General features: G+C 39.5%; 2 protein-coding genes across 4 annotated transcripts in view; one reads left to right on the forward strand and one right to left on the reverse strand.

Moving 5' to 3' along the window:
• Positions 1-17,542, forward strand: part of LOC107713603 (la-related protein 1-like) — a 26,873-nt gene extending 9,331 nt beyond the window's left edge. For 2 of the 3 annotated variants that reach the window (XM_016519169.1, XM_016519171.1), the window contains exons 6-19: positions 2,964-3,116; positions 4,702-4,861; positions 6,383-6,527; positions 6,608-6,782; positions 6,859-7,016; positions 8,742-9,110; positions 10,962-11,085; positions 12,173-12,369; positions 12,449-12,555; positions 13,672-13,829; positions 13,903-14,047; positions 15,228-15,337; positions 15,429-15,556; positions 15,854-17,542. In XM_016519169.1, coding sequence (XP_016374655.1) covers positions 2,964-3,116; positions 4,702-4,861; positions 6,383-6,527; positions 6,608-6,782; positions 6,859-7,016; positions 8,742-9,110; positions 10,962-11,085; positions 12,173-12,369; positions 12,449-12,555; positions 13,672-13,829; positions 13,903-14,047; positions 15,228-15,337; positions 15,429-15,556; positions 15,854-16,054 — 2,330 coding nt within the window. In that variant the 3' untranslated portion in view covers positions 16,055-17,542. The remainder of the gene's footprint in view (positions 1-2,963; positions 3,117-4,701; positions 4,862-6,382; positions 6,528-6,607; positions 6,783-6,858; positions 7,017-8,741; positions 9,111-10,961; positions 11,086-12,172; positions 12,370-12,448; positions 12,556-13,671; positions 13,830-13,902; positions 14,048-15,227; positions 15,338-15,428; positions 15,557-15,853) is intronic. The other variant, XM_016519170.1, reaches the window with a different exon arrangement.
• A 3,896-nt stretch (positions 17,543-21,438) lies between these two features.
• The window catches only part of LOC107713607 (fatty acid hydroxylase domain-containing protein 2-like), a 10,461-nt gene continuing 8,123 nt past the window's right edge, over positions 21,439-23,776 (reverse strand). Inside the window, exon 6 of the mRNA XM_016519175.1 lies at positions 21,439-22,021. Coding sequence (XP_016374661.1) covers positions 21,862-22,021 — 160 coding nt within the window. The 3' untranslated portion in view covers positions 21,439-21,861. The remainder of the gene's footprint in view (positions 22,022-23,776) is intronic.

Genomic DNA, 23,776 nt, shown 5'->3' on the forward strand with positions numbered 1-23,776 from the left:
TCCATTGCTGTATGGTTTGTTAGGATCTGACAATATTTGGCTGAGATACAACTATTTGAAAATCTGGAATCTGAGGGTGCAAAAAAATCTAAATATTGAGAAAATCATCTTTAAAGTTGTTCAAATGAAGTTCTTAGCAATGCATATTACTAATCAAAAATTAAGTTTTGATATATTTACTTTAGGAAATTTACTAAATATCTTCATGAAACATGATCTTAATATCCTAATGATTTTTGGCATAAAAGAAAAATTAATAATTTTGACCCATACAATGTATTGTTGGCTATTGCTACAAATATACCCCAGCGACTTAACACTGCTTTTGTGCTGCAGGGACACAATTAGATTTGATTATCCTTCACAAGCTTGCGATTCGATTCAATATCGATTATTTTTGATATATATCAGGTACAGGACATTGCAAATTTTCTCAAGGAAAAAAAAAATCTCTCAACGAATGCTGTGAAATATACCTGAGAATCAATAATATGGAAGGCTGAAATTTGCTGATTTGTAAACAAACACTTAAAATATAGGCTACTCAAAGTTTTTGTAATATTAAAGTTATAACACTAACTTTAAATTTAAATTACATAATTATATTTCTACTCCAATTTGTATTTTGAAATCGAAACATTTAAATGGTGGTCGTCACAAAAACTTGACGGATTTATTCAAACATAAATTAAATATTGAAGAACACTAAAAAAATTATAATGAGAATGTTATATGGTGCATATTTATCAAAATGCTCCTCTCTAGAGTTAATTTTTCTAGCTGACTAATGAGTTCATGGTCACCGAATGTGTTTTTCTGTGTTAAATGTGACGTTACGTGACAGATTGTTTAAGCTATCGTCGTCTCTCCTCGTTTGAAACACTGATTGAGTGATTACATGAGCCTGGAGACTGGTTTCGGTGCGTTAACATCGCTTCAGATGTTCATTCATGTTTATTTCATGCTGTAGCTGCTATTAAAGCGGAGGAGACGATCAGTTCACAGCGATCTGTCACTCGACATCAAACAGCGCCAAAACGACATTTTATATCTGAATATTGTAATAAAATGGACAGAATTTAAAATTAGTTAGACTTAGTTTCATATCAAAAGTAACAAATCGCAAAGCTTATTGTGATTTATTGGATGGGAGGTATGAGCCTGGAGACTGGTTTCGGTGAGTTAACATCGCTTCAGATGTTCATTCATGTTTATTTCATGCTGTAGCTGCTATTAAAGCGGAGGAGAAGATCAGTTCACAGCGATCTGTCACTCGACATCAAACAGCGCCAAAACGACATTTTATATCTGAATATTGTAATAAAATGGACAGAATTTAAAATTAGTTAGACTTAGTTTCATATCAAAAGTAACAAATCGCAAAGCTTATTGTGATTTATTGGATGGGAGGTGCGCTACAATGTTCCCTTCATTATCTGACAGGCGAGACTAATCGATTCTTGGGATTTATGATTAGTTATCGTTTCATAAAAATGAGAATCGATTAAAATCAGGAAATCGATATTCTTTACCCAGCCCTAATAAACACACCTATTTGTTTTTGTGATCAGCTTATTAAAAATTCTACTGATGGGAAGATTCAGCTCAGTCTTGGCTGTCATATTTGTCTTTGCTCTGTCTGCATAATGGTTTGCGATCAAGTAAGATTTTTAATGTTTTTTTTTTTTTTTTAAATAAGTATTTTCTGCTCTAGGCTGCATTTATTTGATCAAAAATACAGTAAAAACAGTGAAAACAGTTTGTAATTTAAAACAGCTGTTTTCTATGTGAATCGATATTCTTTACCCAGCCCTAATAAACACACCTATTTGTTTTTGTGATCAGCTTATTAAAAATTCTACTGATGGGAAGATTCAGCTCAGTCTTGGCCGTCATATTTGTCTTTGCTCTGTCTGCGTAATGGTTTGCGATCAGTAAGATTTTTAATGTTGTTTTTTTTTTTTTAAATAAGTATTTTCTGCTCTAGGCTGCATTTATTTGATCAAAAATACAGTAAAAACAGTGAAATATTATTGTAATTTAAAACAGCTGTTTTCTATGTGAATATCTGTTAAACTGTAATGTATTTCTGTGATGTGCAGCTGTATTTTCAGCATCATTACTCCAGTCTTCAGTGTCACATGATCTTCAGAAATCAGTATAATATGCTGATTTGCTGCTCAACAAACATTTCTGATTGTCTTGACTGTCGTGCTGCACAATATCTTTGTGGAAACTGATGCATTTTATTTTTCAGGATTCACAGATGAATAGAACGTTCAAAAGAACAGCATTTATTTGAAATAGAAATCTTTTATAACAATGTACACTACTGTTCAAAAGTTTGGGGTCAGTATTTTTTTTCTTTGTTTGAAATGAACAAATACTTTTATTTGGCACGGTTGTGTAAAATAGATTTTTTAAAAAGTGGTAGTAAAGACTTACATTGTTAGAAAAGATTTCTATTTTAAATAAACACTGTTCTTTTAAACTTTTCATCAAAGAATCCTGAAAAAAAGTATCACAGGTTCCAAAAAATATTAAGCAGCAAAAACTGTTTCCAATATTGATAATAATAAATGTTTCTTGAGCAGCAAATCAGCATATTAGAATGATTTCTGAAGATCATGTGACACTGAAGACTGGAGTAATGATGCTGAAAATACAGCTGCGCATCACAGAAATACATTACAGTTTAACAGATATTCACAGAGAAAATTTTCAATTGTAATAATATTTCACAATATTACTGTTTTTTCTGTATTTTTGATCAAATAAATGCAGTCTTGATGAGCAGAAGAGACTTCTTTAAAAACATTAAAAATCGTACTGATCCCAAATGTTTGTACGGCAGTGTAAATGACTTGCATTTTCATTTCGTCAGGCACTCAACACTTTTCGAGTGTGAAGGGTTTGTGGGTTCTTCGCTACAGTAGCGTGCTGGATTGTGTTTGTGTTTGCAGACTGGCACAGTGGGAAGTACGATCAGGAGTTCAAGGATGACCATGATGAGGTGTCGAGCGTGAAGAGCGAGGGAGCGCCGTACAGATACACTGCCAGGGGCCGCGGCCGGGGTCGGGGCCGGGGACGAGGACGCGGCAGAGGAGCCGGCAGAGGTAGAGAACTCCAGAAGTGCAGTGAAATACACATGGACTCGACTCCAGCACAAATCTCACACGGGATCCAGAGTCTTTTCACTGAGATAGTTTGGCTTCTGTTTGTTGAGAGACTCCGTTTTACTTGAATCTAAAGACGGTCTGTTCCCAGGCACCAGAACTAACATTAACCCTCATTTTTTACCAAAACATTTTACATTTTGTTTTGTTTTTATTTTTAGTTCATCGGAATGGTATGAAACTTTGAAAAGGGTTTGGTACTTGCTATGTGAACACACACACACACACACACTCACACACACACACACACACTCACACACACACACACACACTCACACACACACACACACACTCACACACACACACACACACTCACACACACACACACACACTCACACACACACACACACACTCACACACACACACACACACTCACACACACACACACACACTCACACACACACACACACACTCACACACACACACACACACTCACACACACACACACACACTCACACACACACACACACACTCACACACACACACACACACTCACACACACACACACACACTCACACACACACACACACACTCACACACACACACACACACTCACACACACACACACACACTCACACACACACACACACACTCACACACACACACACACACTCACACACACACACACACACTCACACACACACACACACACTCACACACACACACACACACTCACACACACACACACACACTCACACACACACACACACACTCACACACACACACACACACTCACACACACACACACACACTCACACACACACACACACACTCACACACACACACACACACTCACACACACACACACACACTCACACACACACACACACACTCACACACACACACACACACTCACACACACACACACACACTCACACACACACACACACACTCACACACACACACACACACTCACACACACACACACACACTCACACACACACACACACACTCACACACACACACACACACTCACACACACACACACACACTCACACACACACACACACACTCACACACACACACACACACTCACACACACACACACACACACACACTCACTCACTCTCTCTCACACACACTCTCTCTCACTCACACACTCTCTCACTTTTTTAGTTTCACATTTTAAACTTTTTTTCACTTGAGCATTAATTTGCCAAGCGTCTTCTTTAAAAGAGACCAAACTGAAGTCTGTGCTCCAAAGAATTCAAGATTTACGACAGTTTAAGTTGGTTAACAGCTCAAAATGTGGTTAACAGGTAATAAATGGATCATAACTATTCAATAAAAATAATTTAGTAAAGTAAAATCCACTAAAATACAAAATGTATATTAAAAAAACATTATCAAATTAAAATAAAGCACATTAATTTCATTACCAAAAAAAATTTGGTCATTTGACTGCCAAGCAAACAACAGCAGAGGGTTAAAAGAGAATGATTTAGAGTTTCCTCTCAGTACTGTAACAGAATACTCCAGGAGTTCCTCTGCTGTTTTACCCAGTCTGTTGTTCTGGTCTCATCAGGTCATTATGACTACTATGGCTATAAAGGCAGTGACGGGAAGGATGGTGCTCACGGTCAGAAGTTCAACAGCACGGTGACCTACTATTACGACAACATGAGCAGTGCTGAGCTGTACGCTGTGGACCAGGACCTGCTGAAGGACTACATCAAGAGACAGATGTGAGTGAACCACACTCAACCCCTCTGACCTGAGAACACTTCTGCTGTAGCTTCTTGATAAGTGTATGGCTTTTGTTATTAGTGGCCAAGCACTGAAGGTGTGTTCTTATTATTCTTCTACGCCCTACTTCCGCTATGGCAGACCACAGAAGCGCTTGCGGGAAAGTTATGAAATTTGGCTCACAGATAGAGGACAGTCTGAACATTAACCACAGCAAGTTTGGAGTCTTTAACTCAAGCCCTCTAGCGCCACCAACAGCTCAAAGTTGCACTCATGTTTATGCTAATAACTTTTGAACCATAAGAACTAGAAACAAAATGTATTTTCCTCTGATTCCTTGGCTCATGCCGAGTCGAATGCACAACAAAATGTACATTTCTATGGGTCAAAATTTTTCCCAATTTTTAATTATTCGAAAAACCGACTTTTTTTTCGAACTCGTCCTAGACGGTTTGTCTGATTTTCACCAAAACTGGCTCAGATCATCATCATACCATGCTGGCAAAAAATTGGAATTGAGAGATGGAATTAAGTTGATTGGTCAAAGCGTTCTCAAATAACATGCGAACGAATTTGACGAAGAGCACGCCAAAGTAGATAGGCTATATCTCCGCAACGGTTTAGCGTATTGAGACCAAACTTGGTGTGTGTTATAATAACCATGACCTGAGGCTACCTGCACAGTTTCGGCACAGCGCCACCTAGTGGTCAGGAGATATGAAAAATGGCTATTTTTACTTATTACTCTTGAATGGCTTGGCCAAAAATCACAGACTGGTCTCTTTAGATTCAGTGTGACATACCGAGTCAAACGATACCAAATTTTCCCATGTTGGCCATTTTGGGCATCTGCCATTTTGAATTTTGTCGTAAAATGCTGTATACGCATTAGCGTATCATTATGAAACTTTGTATGCGTCTTCAGCACCGTCCCCTGAAGGTACTGAAAAAGTTCTGTGGCAGTGCCACCTTGTGTTCAAAAATGTTAAACCATTAAATCATATCACTAGTGAATGTATTTGTGATTTATTTAGCCATTTTGACTTAAATTCTCTTAATGTCTTTAGTTACTCATTCTTGCAGTTGGTCTGATGCTCGCTACCTTGCTTGCTTCTGTAGTGCTTGGCCTCTTTAATTGCTGCTTGCAGCTATATTTTATTCTTCTGCTGACATGGAATTGAAATAAACAAAAGATGAAGATTTTATATCCAGAAGATGAAAATAATGATTAAAATTAACGGATGCTTGCGTTGTCTTCAATGAAGTGCAATACAAACACCTCAGGAAATGTAGTTTAGTGTTTCATGACTCTTTAAAAATTAGCAATGCAAACGATTCATTTGTGAACGAATGGCTCGGTCGAGTCGGTTCTTTTCAGTGAACTGGCCAAAGGTTAATTTATTTTGATTGTTTCTGCATTATTCAAGCTGTTGGAAACCACAGGAATGAACGCATGCATTAAAAACAGGAGTTGTGTGTGGTCTTCTCCCCATGTTGAGACGGTGTGTTTGTTTCTGCAGTGAATACTACTTCAGCATGGACAACCTGGAGAGGGATTTCTTCCTGCGCAGGAAGATGGATCAGGAGGGCTTCCTGCCGATCGCTCTGATCGCGAGCTTCCACCGAGTGCAGGCGCTCACCACAGACTTCCGCCTCATCATAGAGGTCAGATCATCGCCGGCTGGGTGCACCGCTGTTTAATGAGCCGCGGCGTCTGTAATCTGTGCTGTCTGCTGTTCTTTCAGGCCCTGAAGGACAGTAAGGTGGTGGAGATCACCGATATGAAGATTCGCTGCAAGGAGGAGCCTGAGAAATGGCCGCTGCCCGGCCTCGCTTTGCTGGACCATTCGCACACAGACTTCTCTCAGCTCATCGACTGCCCAGAGTTTGTTCCCAGGAACGTTGTGGAGAAGCAGACAGGTGAGCGTGAGCTCTGGCGTGGCATGAGCTGTAATGGGTTATGAAGGGCCGTTCTGACTGAGCGTTTGACCTGCAGGGTCTCCGAGGGCCTCCGCGCTGGTGCAGTCCAAGACTGATGAGGTGAGTAACCTGAAGCTGATGCCGAAGGGCCTGTCTGCCAGCCTGCCCGATCTGGACTCGGAGTCATGGATCGAAGTGAAGAAGAGGCCTCGGCCGTCACCGGCGAGACCCAAGGTACAAACACACACCTCGCCCACTATCAGAAAGACAGGACTGAGATTAGGGCTCGGCGATAAAACAATGTGACCCTGGAGCACAAAACCAGTCCTAAGGGTCAATTTTTCGAAATTGAGATTTATACATCATCTGAAGCTGAATAAATAAGCTTTCCATTGATGTATGGTTTGTTAGGATAGGACAATATTTGGCTGAGATACAACTATTTGAAAATCTGGAATCTGAGGGTGCAAAAAAATCAAAATATTGAGAAAATAATCTTTAAAGTTGTCCAAATGAAGTTCTTAGCAATGCATATTACTAATCATAAATTAAGTTTTGATATATTTACGGTAGGAAATGTACAAAATATCTTCATGGAACATGATCTTTACTTAATATCCTAATGATTTTTGGCATAAAAGAAAAATCTATAATTTTGACCCATACAATGTATTGTTGGCTATTGCTACAAATATACCCCAGCGACTTAACACTGCTTTTGTGCTGCAGGGTCACATATCATATTGAGATTGCCATAAAATTTATGTTGATAACGATAATAAGCTCTGGATATGTTAACTCGATATGGATTAATCTAAAATCCATCAAAATAAAAGTCTGGTTTAACTTGAAGAAATTATGACAGAAATATATTACAACTAAACTATACTAAACTATAATTCTCTAAGGAATAATAATATTATTTTTAAGGCGTATCGTACAACCTAGTTTTTTTTTCATTCATTTATAGTTCTGTTGTGTAACATCTTGCTTGACAATAAAAATGCAATGTTTTATTTTGAATTTAATTTGCATTTTAAAAGAATGATGAAAATGTTTGTTTTATTGATTTATTTCATTAGGCACCATTTTTTGTGATACATTTTTATTCAATCATAAATCACAGAATCCAGAAAAAAATAAAATGGAAAAAGAATTTAGGGGAAAATAAAATGGATATCGTGGGGTCCTAAATTAAAAGCTAAGTTATGCTTACATTTATTCTCAGGGTCTAACAAACATGTGGAAAGTATTTCCTTCCCCATTAACGGTAAATGCAATAAATATCAATATCATATGATATGGAAAAAAATATTGTGATAATATGCCCAGCCCTAAATTAGATATTCAGTCTTTAGAAATGGGAAAAATACAACAAAGATAAAGATAATATACCTTTTTTTTTTTTTTTCATTACTGACACAAAACATGACCTGGACGTTCTCTTGACCGGATTGAACTGTGATAGATATATTTACATTTAAATGCAGATTGTACCTAAATGATGCACAAAATTGCTGAAAATAATATAATGCTTATGATTTTTCTTTTATGCCAAAAATCATTAGGATATTAAGTAAAGATCATGTTCCATGAAGATATTTAGTAAATTTCCTACCGTAAATATATCAAAACTTAATTTTTGATTAGTAATATGCATTGCTAAGAACTTCATTTGAACAACTTTAAAGATGATTTTCTCAATATTTAGATTTTTTTGCACCCTCAGATTCCAGATTTTCACATAGTTGTATCTCAGCCAAATATTGTCCTATCCTAACAAACCATAAATCTCAGTTTTGAAAAATTTACCCTTATGACTGGTTTTGTGGTCCAGGGTCACAAATAAAGAATAGCAGTCATATTTTTGTTTCTTGAGCATTGCAAGTATCAAAACGACAGCCTTAAATCTGGAGCGTATGAAACCGATGTGTGTCATTAATGAACGTGTTGCTGCAGAAAGCGGAGGAGGCGTGGACGCTGGTTCAGACCGGGCCGAGCGCAGGCGAGGACCAGGACGAGCCGGAGGAGCTGGACTTCATGTTCGACGAGGAGATGGAGCAGATAGACGGCCGACGCAACACTTTCACCGACTGGTCAGATGAGGATTCGGACTGTGAAATCAACGATCAAGACGTCAACAAGATTCTGATCGTCACGCAGACGCCGCCGTACCTGCGCAAGCATCCCGGAGGAGACCGGACGGGGAACCACACCTCGCGCTCCAAACTGACCAGCGAACTGGGCAAAGTCATTAACGACGGACTTTATTACTACGAACAAGACCTCTGGGACGACACGTACGAGCCCGAGTATGCCACTATCAAGGTGAGCTGGTGGTCAGATTTATGGCCGTTTGCTGTTGATGCAGTCATGGCTTACAGGGAGAAATTAACATTTGGTTTGATTTCTTTTTTCCCATTAGAAAAGAGCACATGCAAAAAATCTAAATCAGTAATAGAGAGAAAACCGGTCTATTTCAGGCACATTTGCAACTGAAAATTGCTGAAAAAATCGTTAGGAGCACCAGAGCGTATTTGTGTTTGAGCTCTGGAGAGCGACGCAGTGTACAGAGAGTTTCTGCAGCGTTGAGCAAAGTAGCCAATCACAGACGAATCTGTTGATTTCTGGAACGAACTGACCAATCAGAGGAGTTTAAGCTCAAGCGACCCCTCGCCACTCAAAAACACTGGAGTTTTGTTCAGTGCTGCTGAGTTCTGCAAGCTCGCCGATCATAAAAGGTTTAAATGAGAGCTTCATTGATTATAAGGGAAGTTTGTGAGATCGCGATGAACTGAGATGAGTGACTTAAAGCACTCTCAGATACTGAAAGTACTTTTTTTTTTTTTTTTTATCACTTGTAATTGTCTTTTTCCCCTATTTATTACTTTATATTTGCTTGTTTGTTTTGAAGCTATATTTATTTGATTAAGTTCTTAACAATTGTTTTGATTTCTATTTTAAAAAGTAGCCTGCTTATATAATAAAATAAAAATGCACAAAATAAATATGATATAATCGTGATGCATCATGATATCGAATCGAATCATGAAACCAGGATTCACACCCCGATTCTGAATCAGCTGTTTGTCACTGAATCATTCATTCAGTTGATTCATTCAAAGACAGGAATTTGCTGCCACCTACTGGCGGTTTTACTTTCATTTTTAAAGTATCATTTCAATATGAAATATTAATTAAATATTAAGTTATTTAAATCATTTCATATTTTTATATTCAAAACTTTATATAAAAAAAATTAATTTTATAACATTATGAATCTAAAAGCATTCATGTCACCTCTGAGCCTCATTAAACAGTCTGTAAATATACCTAAATGCCACTTTTGTTCTTCTGTGCCACCTTTGTAGTGCAAAAATGAATTTTGTTGATACTGCTTTGATTTGCTTGGTAACTTATTCAGATTGTGACTTAATATTCTGATTGTTTTAATTAACATTTGTGCATTTGACATACATTTAACACTTGCAAATCACTTATCTCCTCATAATGATCAGACAGTGCTCCTAATAACAGATGTAAGCGTAGAGCTCTGCTGTAGTGCACTGAAAGCATTTCTAATACTAGGAGACTGCATAGCCAAGAACAAAACGGTAGAAACCGTTTATTAAAAATGCACTGAGAGCAACAATACAACTTCAAAATCTCGTGAAATGCTCAGTAGTACTGTAGGGTCGTGTGACGTCAGCAGCAGCGGCAGAAATCGGCGCAGTCTCAGCAGATGTAAGTCATCCGTCATTGGACTGATGTGTGGGATTGTCGTGGATTCTGTCAGATTCTGGGTGTGTGTCCATTCTCGCGCTCTTCTGTTCTTCTCGCGGCTGCTGAGAGCGTGTTCTTTAGCGCCGTGTTTCTGGACGGACGGCACAGAAAGGTCTTGCAGCGGAGCGTTTGTTGTGGTCTTTTGTGTCGAGCTCTTTGTGCCGTTCACGTGCCGCGTCCAGTAAGGCCAGCAGTGCTAGAAAAGCCAGATAGCGTTCGCTTCAGCTGACTGCTGTTTGAGCCACAGCTCGGGGTTCACAGGTATGAGCAGAGGTGTGTCGATTAAAGCTTTGAAATAAGGTTTTGCTGCTTGTCCTGCTATTCTGGGTTGAGTGTCTGGTCTCAGTGGCATGTTCTTGTAAGTCTGGTTGTAACTGTGCTATATCGTAACAACAGCAAGAAGTGGAGAACTTCAAGAAGGTGCACCTGATCAGCCGAGAGCAGTTCGACTGTCTGACCCCTGAACCTCCCGTCGACCCCAATCAGGAGGTTCCTCCCGGACCCCCGCGGCCCCAGCAGAGTGAGTCTGACCCACAAACACACTTACACTCGGCCTGGGCCATTTTAAAGCTTCAGCATGATTTTATTATTATTTTTAGTTGAAGGAAATGCAGTTTTGAATTAAAAATTAGCAGACGTTACAAGTAAACACATCGCTAGTCCTGATATTCACACAGAATGCGTTTGTGCTGGAAAACACCAGACGCAGAAAAAACGCAAGCTTATGAGACGCCAGTTAAACTTTTAACTTGAGCACCACGTTTTTAGACTAAAGCAGTGTTAATTTTGACAGCAAATTAGGATTTAGTTTTAGTCATAGTCTTTTGACTAAAATGCCATTTAGTTTTAGTCATATTTTAGTCACCTGAATTGTATCTAGTTTTAGTCGACTAAATCTACAGTAAATTTAGTCGGCTAAAATCTAATGAGTTTAGTTACATTAGTTCGTTAGTCTCGTTGTTGTCAGTGAAAAAAATGTCGTTGACGAAAATTGACAAATTATTCGTCAACGATATTAATACTGGACTCTAAAGCCTGTGCTGAACTACAACCGTATGACTGATATTTGATGTCTGCATGATGCTGACTGACTGAAAGTTGCTGCTGTTTTCATTCACTCTTAATAATCGCTGCTACTGCTGCTACACTGTCAGTCATTTTGAGTTTGAATTGCCTTTTTAAAACTAAATGTCTACATTGGCTAAGAAATATGTAGCATTTTTGCGTTGTTTTTAAACATATAGGATGTGTTTGCACAATATTTGCCTTCATATTTTCTGCTAGGATATTTAAGAAGTGAATTAATTTTACGTTTACACTGTTGAGCACTTCACATGTGCTGCACTTGGAATAAAACTTTAACCAGATGGTTAATAAAATGTTACTTGAATCGTGCTGCTGTCAAACAATCAGTCAAACAATCTGACAAAACTGGGATTAAATTTTTTTGCTGTAGTGCTGAGCTCTAGTTTGCAAGTTAACTTTGGGACGTGGAGATGCTTTGCATGATGATCTCAGGGAAAATACTGTAATAGAGTTGTCATAACCGACCTGTCTGACTGGATTTGCTCAGTCGGTTTAAAGCATGAATGTTTTCTCTCCTGTAGTCCCCACAGAAGCCTTGGCCAACAAGCTGTTCGGAGCGCCTGAGCCGTCGGCTATCGCCCGCTCTCTTCCTACTACAGTGCCTGACTCTCCCAGCTACCGCACGCCTCGCACGCCCCGCACGCCGCGGCTCAAGGACCCCACGCAGACGCCACGCTTCTACCCCGTGGTGAAGGAGGGACGGCCGCTGGATGCTAAAGTACGTATCGGCTGTTTTCGGCTGGAAGCATGCACGTGTATGTCAGTGCGGTCCGGCATTTACCGATCTCTTCTTTCAGACGCCTCTCAAGCGGAAGACGCGGCACAGCTCCAATCCGCCCATGGAGTGTCACGTGGGCTGGGTGATGGACTCCAGAGAGCACCGCTCACGCACCGCCTCCGTCAGGTCAGCAAACACTGCAGCGCCTGGTAGAGGCTTCATTTGAGAATAACACAAACGGACTGCTGAAGGAGGAGCATGTGATGATGTGATCTGCTTCAACTCGTGCATTAAAAATCATATCAGTAGTCACACTTGTTAAGAAATGTGTGTATGCATAATTGATATCAAATACTAAAAAAACTTTTTTTTTTTTTTTTTAAATGATACTCAAAATCGCTGAAGTCATACTTAATTTACACAATATTTAACCTGTTAACTGTCTTTTTTATTGGCTTTTTCTCTATCATATTTTAGAAATGATCTAAATTAGATATCATTCAAAAACTTAAACACTCAAAACTCATCCTGTAAAAACTGTTTAGGACATTGCGTTACCATGGAAATGGTACTTTAAATCCTTTTATCAGGCTCCTCCCCCTAGTGGGCGGTGTCATATTACAACATTTACTACAATATTTTATAATCAAAACTTTCTAATCTTGACAAAACCCATTGTTAGGTTTGATTCTCAAGATTCCATATTTGGTGGTTATTTTGAGATGGGAGTAATATTGTGACAAAAATTTATACATTTGTGACGGGAAAATGCATCAATAAAATTCTAAGGCGTTTGGGTGTCACCCGGTGGCTGTTTTTGGTATAGCGCTTAAAATCTCACAGGAACTTCGTGATATCAACTTCAAATGTGGAACATAGCTCAGTTAGACCTATGGCTTTGAGTTTATAACCATTTTAGATTCCAAACGATCTTCTAAAATATTTATTTTATATAAAAATATTTTTACAGTACATTTCCTTTATATTAAACTTATGTAACTTCTACACTTTAATTTTAAGCAAAAATGAGCAATGCTGATTGTCCTCTTTAAAAAGAGACCAACCTTAGGTCTGCATTCCAAAGCATTCATGGATTTCAACCATTTAAGTTCAGATTCAGTGCATGTTCACATCTGCGAAATCTGTAATGCTGTCAGTAGATTTTGCAGTTAAAACAAATGCATTTAGAATTAATTCAATAATAGAAATGTAAATTACAATAAAAACAATAGATAGATAACTGAGCTTTTTTCCCCCTTCAAATCAGTGTTGATCACGAATAGTTTTGTCTTTTCTCCGCAGCTCGAATGCGAGTCCGTCTGAAGGCACCGCAGCGATGGGTAATTACGGCTGCACTCCTCAGTCTCTCCCCAAGTTCCAGCATCCGTCACACGAGTTACTGAAGGAGAACGGATTCACGCAGCACGTTTATCACAAGTACCGGCGGCGCTGCCTCAACGGTGAGTTACACTCCTCCGCTGGAGCGTCTCCTCCTCAAAGCCTCGCGCTCACTTCTCTCTGTCGCTCCTGCAGAGCGCAAGCGGCTCGGCATCGGCCAGTCTCAGGAGATGAACACGCTCTTCCGCTTCTGGTCCTTCTTCTTGAGAGATCACTTCAACAGAAAGATGTACGAGGAATTCAGACAGCTGGTGGTGGAGGACGGGAAGGAAGGCTACAGGTATGAAAATAATCAGCGTTTATTGACCGTCTTTAGGGTTTTTTTAAAAGCCTCAGTTTTTCTGTCGAGTAACGTAATGTCGTTTCAGTGCTGACAGGCGGTAATCTGTGATTTTAATTGAAAATGTTGGCGTTTTGAGAGAAATCCGGGCCAGATTTACCTATTATTTTTATACGGAGCACAAGGTTGTGTGGCAGTTTAATTCCCATTGAAATCGACACTTCTGTTTACAAGGAGCAATTTATAGAAAATAAATTTGATCACAACTTAATCGCTCTAGACGAATATTGTTTTATCTGGTCTGGCCTCTGTGTGGCGCTATAATAGGACAAAAACCTAAAAATGGCTATAACTACACGTGTTAGTCCGACTCGACTTGACAATTCACATGCAGTGTCTGTGTCGAAAGTGCCATGGCTCTCTATGAGCACATTCGTGTATCTCCAGAAACATGGCAAATTAAGTTTGAGCACCTATTAGACGGGGTTAGCGTGGCTGATCAGAACGAATCTCGGTGGGCCAAATCATTTGTTAATTGTTCAAGATTATTTAAAAAAAGCTACTTTAGCGAACTAGTCCTAGGTTTTTTGCTCAACCCCAACAAAACCACTGCAGTACAATTCTCTGGATTCTCTAGGTCAATGATTATCAAAATACGTTGAACTTTACACTTTGGATAGCTATGACAGGGTCATTTAGAAAATGTGCTTGGCCAAATATATCCAAAACTCTAAAATTCTTGAACGAAAACTCAGAACTTCACGAAATTAGGTGAGCACATGCTGCATATTATTCTAAAGGATCATACCAACTTTTATGCCAATCACACTATAGGTGGCGCTATAACAGCCATAAATCTTTAAAAACATCCTATGTCTATGGTAAATGACCTGGAACTGCCAGAAATGCTCTTTTTAATCATTGATTTAATTGCTAAATACGTAATGTCTTTTTTCGTGTGTGCTTAAATGCCTTGAAGTGCTTGAACCCCAGTAATCGCTGCCTGCAGCTAGATTTGTTTTTATAATCAAAAGCTTGAATAATTTTTTTTATATTTTCTAAATTCTGCCTACCACCGTTTTTGACAGTCATAGTCCGCATGCATTGCATTTTTAGTGTGGTCTTTTTATTTTTTTATAATAAGTGTTCTGAACTGACGGCGCTGTGTGCTGTTCCTCAGGTACGGTCTGGAGTGTCTCTTCAGGTTTTACAGCTATGGACTAGAGAGGAAGTTCAGACCGGACATATTTAAAGACTTTCAAGAGGAGACCATTAAAGACTATGAAGCAGGTCTGTCTGAGTCTGCCAGCAGATGAACCTGTAATAGATGACGTTTAGTTAGTGGAGCTCTTGTGTAATTCTCCTTCATTTGCCCTGACAGGCCAGCTGTATGGACTCGAGAAGTTTTGGGCCTTTCTGAAATACTCTAAAACAAAGAACATGGAGATTGACCCCAAGCTGCAGGAGCATTTAAGCAAGTTCAAGCGTCTGGAGGACTTCAGGGTGGATGTGAGTGCAAGTGCATTTCTCATTTGCCGTTTGCAGGCTTGAGATCAACATGGCTTCTTGTGTAATGCACATTTGCACTGTTGTAATAATGCACTGTTATATTGGCTGACAAAACACTCCATGTCACATAGAGACGGTTCAGTGATTAAAAACAACCCCTGGCCAGCTGCTGTTTGTGTCAGAGCCAACTGCAGTGCAGTTTCACTCGAAAGCACAGCTCAATCCCAATGTTAATGGTGTTTCGTGTCTGGATCGTGAGACGTGTTTTATTAACGCTGCATTATTTCTGCCCTTTAGCCACCCATGGAGGACGGCGGGCGTAAGAGACACCCTTCCAGCGGCGATGGCCGTCGCCGTCATCCTTCCCAGCAGTCTAGCCGAACCCAGACACAGGGCGCTTCAGGCTCCGCCCCTTCTGCTGGAGCTCCTCCCACCAGAGATGATGCCAAACCCCCGAGCCAACGAGCAGCTGCGCAGGACGCCAAGCCGCCCAAATGAGCGCCTGACCCGTCCATCAGGGGTCAGACTGACCGCACAAGCATGACACAACAGCTCACGATCGTCAAATCAAGGCTCTTCCACCTCCTCCTCCTTGTTCACAGCATCTGTGCGTCACAAACGGACAGCAGAGGGCATGAGAAATTCTTCCATTCTTTGTTTTATTAAAGACTTTGAAGTTTTATTCCTCTTGTATCTCTGGGGTACAAAAAGGCTTTTGTTGAATCTTTCTGCTTTATATCCTCACTGTTTTATTTGGCTGAACGACGCCTGATCTTGTTCTTTTTTCTTGTAGAGCGTAAGGATTGTGTTGCTCTTGACTAGAGTAGGTACTCAGAAAATCATGCGGATGCTATAGATCTGCAGTTGTTTGAGCGAGATGATTGTATGTTACCCGGGGTTGCACCGTAAGCTTGGGCTTCACTGTGATGCTTGCCAGATCCTCTCGTATTCTTCTGCGCGTCACAGTCTGTTACAGAAGACTCTTTTAGCTTCAGCCACCTGCGGTCAGTTCACAGACCAGTCAATCCTCAGCTCATCGGGAAACATCGGAGACACCCGGCGCCGCTAACCTGTCCCTCGTTCACCGGCAGATTTCCCAGATCTAGTGCGAGTGTGTCCCGGCCGAATGGGAATCATTACCAGAGTGTTAATCCTAGTGTACATATGAATTCAAGAAATGAAGAGACATTACACCACCTGGCTGTACGTGTCATTTATTGTTCATAGAGATATATTTGCCTTACGTGTGCATCTTTTTTTATGCCCATCCGAGTTTCTGCGCTATTATTTCGGGGATGTTTTAGTATCACCTCTTGATTTTCTTCATGCAAAAACAGCAGCACGGTCTGACTAAAGGGAAACTGACCTCAGGGTATCAACTGGAATCATGTGAAGAAACACCTTCTGAGGATTAATAAGTGATGCATCTGAAAACTTTGCTGACTGCATTTGGATCATAAGCAATATTCCAGTCGCTGACCTAATTTAAGGAGTTGGTTTGCTCAGATGTTTTGGTTTCAATCCATCTCTCTCTGGTAATATTCGGATTTAAATTTTATTTCGACACATTTAGCAGTTCCCTTCTCCTGCTTTCCCTCAGGAGGCTTCTTCATTCAGAGTAGCTGTGGTCAAATCCTGATGAGGAAAATCTTGTGATCGCTGATGTAATTAAAAACCTTTTATTCAACTAAACGCTGTGGAAAAGCCTCTCGTCCGTATGAATTCATGCTGGTGCGTCTTCAGAGGTCGGGGAGCAGACAAAATCATTCATCAAGCCATAGAAATAACTGTCTGCGTTTATTGAAACAATACTTTATTACCCTGACGCACATATATATTCGGCTTATTGAGAGAAGAACAATGCGATTTGTAAAATACTTGAAATCTTGTATCATAACACTTGATCTGAATTATAGGCAGATGTGATTGCTTTTAGTGTGATTTGTAATTTGTAGTATTTTCTCTTTAATAATGGAAAAAAAAAAATTAAAAAGGTCAAAAACCCTTTAAAGCAGCTGTTGAACTTTTCTATGAACCAGACGAGCTACCTGCAGATTTCCAGTTTCATAGTAGTTTTGTCTCACTAGAAAAAAAGCCTAACTAAACTGTTGATCTTTAGCATCTGTCTGAGCAGAGAGAGTGGATTGGAGAGGATCGATTATTTGCTCAGGTGTTCAGGAGCATCTCCTCAGTGAGGAGCGATTTTAACTCTGCACACCTGACCACCTTTCTCCATAGCACTGGTTCTCTATTCCAGTCCTGGGGCTCCACTGCTCTGGTCTTCCTTATTTAACACCCGTGAATCAGCTAATCCAGGTGTTCAGGGTAATTTGATCATGCTGGAGCTCTACAGGAGCAGGGTTGGAGAGCCCTGACCTAAACTGTCCAGCGGTGCGTTTCCTGTACAACAAGCAACTCCCTGTTTCCCAAAACTACTAACATGCTCGCACATCCACTTAACCAGCTAATTACTCTTCAACAGCGATGCTCTACTGCAAAAATGGAAGTGGAAAGACAAAATTCTGAAGATGGCTGCGCACTTGTTTCTCTGACGCATAAGGTCTATAGGACTGTCGTTAATGACGTCACGTGCAAGTGGTGGAGTGAAAACTTACACTAATCGATTCGAGAAATCCGTGTAGTGAACATGCACCTGATGACTACTTCCCTGTTTTTTGTTCCCTGTCATTTAGCTTTATTTGACGTTTGATTCATCACAGGTTCACACTTGTGTCATAAGCTGCGTCCCAAATGTCACACTATACACTATGCAATTATGCATTTATACACTATGCACTTATACACTATGCACTGCACTATACACTAATAAATTATGCACTATACACTAATACACTATGCAATTATGCACTATACACATACACTATACACTGCACTATACACTAATACACTATGCAATTATGCACTATACACATACACTATACACTGCACTATACACTAACACACTATGCAATTATGCACTATACACATACACTATACACTGCACTATATACTAATGCACTTATACACTATACACTGCACTTATACACTATGCACTGCACTATACACTAATACACTGCAATTATACACTATACACTGCACTATACACTAATAAATTATGCACTATACACTAATACACTATGCAATTATGCACTATACACATACACTATACACTGCACTATACACTAATACACTATGCACTTATACACTGCACTTATACACTATGCACTATACACTGCACTATGCACTTATACACTATGCACTATACACTGCACTATACACTACTTATGCACTATACACATACACTATGCACTTATACACTATACACTGCACTTATACACTATGCACTATACACATACACTATGCACTATACACTTATACACTGCACTTATACACTATACTTATGCACTATACACATACACTATGCACTTATACACTATACACTGCACTTATACAATATGCACTATACTTATGCACTATACACATACACTATGCACTATACACTTATACACTGCACTTATACACTATGCACTTATACACTATACTTATGCACTATACACTATGCACTATACACATACACTATGCACTATACACTTATACACTGCACTTATACACTATACTTATGCACTATACACATACACTATGCACTTATACACTATGCACTGCACTTATACACTATGCACTATACACTGCACTATGCACTTATACACTATGCACTGCACTATACACTAATACACTGCAATTATACACTATACACTGCACTATACACTAATACACTATGCAATTATGCACTATACACATACACTATACACTGCACTATACACTAATACACTATGCAATTATGCACTATACACATACACTATACACTGCACTATACACTAATAAATTATGCACTATACACTAATACACTATGCAATTATGCACTATACACATACACTATACACTGCACTATACACTAATAAATTATGCACTATACACTAATACACTATGCAATTATGCACTATACACATACACTATACACTGCACTATACACTAATAAATTATGCACTATACACTAATACACTATGCAATTATGCACTATACACATACACTATACACTGCACTATACACTAATAAATTATGCACTATACACTAATACACTATGCAATTATGCACTATACACATACACTATACACTGCACTATACACTAATACACTATGCACTATACACTAATACACTATGCAATTATGCACTATACACATACACTATACACTGCACTATACACTAATAAATTATGCACTATACACTAATACACTATGCAATTATGCACTATACACATACACTATACACTGCACTATACACTAATAAATTATGCACTATACACTAATACACTATGCAATTATGCACTATACACATACACTATACACTGCACTATACACTAATAAATTATGCACTATACACTAATACACTATGCAATTATGCACTATACACATACACTATACACTGCACTATACACTAATACACTATGCACTTATGCACTATACACATACACTATACACTGCACTATACACTAATACACTATGCAATTATGCACTATACACATACACTATACACTGCACTATACACTAATACACTATGCACTTATGCACTATACACATACACTATACACTGCACTATACACTAATACACTATGCAATTATGCACTATACACATACTATACACATACACTATGCACTTATACACTATGCACTATACTTATGCACTATACACATACACTATGCACTTATACACTATGCACTATACTTATGCACTATACACATACACTATGCACTAATACACTATGCACTTAACCTCCCCCTTCACTACGTAATTAAAGCTGTGACAGTCGAGTGCATGAAGTGTCCAACATTCCACACTTCGTTTTTTCGGTTAATTAAGTGCATCATCCGGGTATTTCAAGTGCACTTTTTCTTTTTGGGATTTTCAGTGTGAACACACTACTCGCACTAGCTATACTAGAATAGTGCATAAGTAGGCGATTTGGGACACACCTATACTCTGGGTTTCCCTGATGAATTTATGCAAATGCGCACTCTTCAAAAACGGTGCTTATTGTTGACACTAAAATGTATAGATTGATACATGTATTGTGTATAGATTGTACTACATTAGCTGCTTACTGTGCCAAAGAGCAACCAGAGGACATCATCAGCATCATCTTCTGTCACAGTGTATTTGTCAGGTCTACATATCAGATGCGGTTTCATCATTAAACACTGTATTCTTCATTATCGCAGTTAATGGACGATGATCCGTTTCTGCAGGTGCATATATGTCGATAAGAATTTTCTCCAGCCCAATAACTATTTCGGAGTGCTCTTTTTAATTTGAGCGTATCGACACTCAGAATCATTCATGGATCTGCTTGCTTACGGTACTGGTTTCCAGATCTCTGTGTGTGTGTGTGTGTGTGTGTGTGTGTGCACTTGGAGGAGTTAAATGCAGAGCACAAATTCTGAGTATATCACCATACTTTTGTTCACGTACAGAACAGGTTTAAACCCTAAACGTGAAGAGACATTTTAGACAAAAAAAAAAACCCAGTTTGGATTACTAATGAAACAGAGAAAAAATTACAATGTCGTTTTGTGTCATCACAATATTTTGACAAGAAATTGGTGTTAGGTTTCTTTTCTAGTTTCAGTGAAACCAGGGAATCCCAAGATTGTGTTTCCTGGGCCTCACGGGGGTCTGGGACCATATAATACACGGTCATGGATTTCTTACATACTCTTGTTCCAGATGCAAAATTAAAGAGTCATTATTTTACCCTGTGCATCAGAATTATTTTTTTTATAACTATGAGTTTGAGACATGCATCAGAATTATTAATAATGCAAACACAGTACAGCAGATCAGCTTTAATGAGTGAAGTTTGTGATAAACTCCAGAAACTGATGTCACAAATCATGAGGGACAGAACACGTTTATTTCCAAACACCATTACTAGATTTCAGTATTAAAATATAGCATTTATCACAAGTATTAAAATCATTTTCATCATCCGTGAATACAATGCTATTCTGACGCAAAGTGACAGGATCAACAATAAAAAGGACTGATCTCATAATCAGGGTCTCTTTGCATGAGTCCAGAACTCTGCAGAATGACCAGTGAAGCTTCAGCAGTACAATCACCTCGAGCTGAATACTGTGACGTTACACGCAGGAATGTGTGTGACTCCAGATCCATCACAGCTGATGTAGTGTTGATGCATACTCCTCTAACGGGCTGTGATTCTGTTCAGTGAGCGTATAGACCCAGCGCGGTTAATCTTGCGCTTTCTTGGGATGGTCAGGGATGCTCTCGCTCAGCGGGGTCAAACCCAGCAGGACCATGTGCCGCTCGTACGCTTTAGCATTACGAAACTTCTCGTCCGTCCCGTGAAGTCTGTCCAGAACTCCCAGCACTCCATAGCACTGATTGAACCTGGAGAGGAAGACAAGAACCGGCCCTATTTAGTCTGTTTCTGGAGCGGATGTCTCCAGGAATAATTCAAAACAATAACAATGAGCTCATATTAACTCTGACAGATTTGACAGAATTTTCTGGTTTTCACTGTCACACGATAGGAGGCGCTATTACTCGTCGTCAGAAAGAGCACTGAATCTCTGGATCGAAACACAGGGAAGAAGAAGAAACAATGCACAACGTAATGCTTACAATGCAAGCAGAAGCATATGTAACAAGGTTTAGGACTGTGAAGCTTTGGATGTGTTGATGAAGCGATCGACTCCATCTATGTTTTGATTATCGTTCTGAATCTGATCCAGACATAGACTTTTACAAAAACACCATTTTCTCAGCTTTTTGTTCAAAATTCAGCTTTTTTAATGAAACTCACCCACATTCATTGCATGAAGGTAGAATAAAAGAGTTTTGTTTAAAAGCAGAGGCTGTTGTTTGTTTTGCTATATACATGTTAAGATATTCATACAACAAAATATTCAAAGGGCCGTGAAAGTTTTGTGAAAGTGATCAGAACCACTGGCGGGGAGAGAGTTAATGGATGGAGTGAAGAAATCACTTACAGTAGGGTTAGCAGCATGTTGTTTGGCATGTAAAGCAACACGTGCATTAAAGGGATGCTCACCCTCGAGCCCCATCCTAGCTGTACATGACTTCTGTCTATCTTGCATTGCTGATAAATGTTTTGCACATGGAAAATGAAGAGGCGACTGCAAAGCGGTGTGATACAGTGCTGAGGGAATCTGCAGATCATTCGCACTTTTCACTGCTGAAATGCTTTGAATGCACTCACGTAATCTTCATAACTGTTGACCGACATCAGAGGAGATATGTCAGCATATCAGACTCGGTATCTGGCAGGTGAGCAGTGGAAACCCCTGATATCAGAGGCTACAGGACACACACTCGCACTCACTCCATTACATGATGTTCATTGATATCGCCGGGAGCTTTGGCCAGAGTTTGGCTGTTATCTCGTGAGAACAAAGGTTACTGCATGAGTTGAATGTAGAGCAAGGTTGAGAGGCTCAGTGGGTTACAGGACAGATTGAGCAGTTCTGGTCCTGGTGGATGATTGGTCAATCCAGTGTTCCAGTCTAAAATGCTCCGTTTAGTTTTGAGATCAAACTCATTATTTAGTAAACCTGATGACCTTGATTTGCTGGTTCAGATGTTTGGTTAGGGCTGGAGCTGGTCTTCTTGATATAGTTAAATAGCTGGGTAGAAAGTTCTTACAATTCTGTATGTATACAGGATTTAAAGGAAAGAAAAAACAGGTTTAATTGGGATATAATGTGATTTGTGATGAGGTTAATGCACGTTAAATTTGTCATGTGAATCAGCAAATGTCTCGTTTACGTTTATATGTAACATTTACTCTAAACTATCACCTAAATGTTACAACATCACTGCTGAACAGATGGAGAGAGGTAGCATGTATAAGCCAACATGTGACCCCACTGTAAAAATCACACACACACGAGTGTGTGCGTGAGAGAGTGTGTGCGTGAGAGTGAGTGAGTGAGTGAGTGTGTGCGTGAGAGTGAGTGAGTGAGTGAGTGTGTGTGCGTGAGAGTGAGTGTGAGTGAGTGTGTGCGTGAGAGTGAGTGAGTGAGTGAGTGTGTGCGTGAGAGTGAGTGAGTGAGTGAGTGTGTGCGTGAGAGTGAGTGAGTGAGTGAGTGTGTGCGTGAGAGTGAGTGAGTGAGTGAGTGTGTG

This window comes from Sinocyclocheilus rhinocerous, unplaced genomic scaffold (genome assembly GCF_001515625.1).
Source record: "Sinocyclocheilus rhinocerous isolate Xijiao unplaced genomic scaffold, SAMN03320098_v1.1 scaffold599, whole genome shotgun sequence".
Lineage (NCBI taxonomy): Eukaryota > Metazoa > Chordata > Actinopteri > Cypriniformes > Cyprinidae > Sinocyclocheilus > Sinocyclocheilus rhinocerous.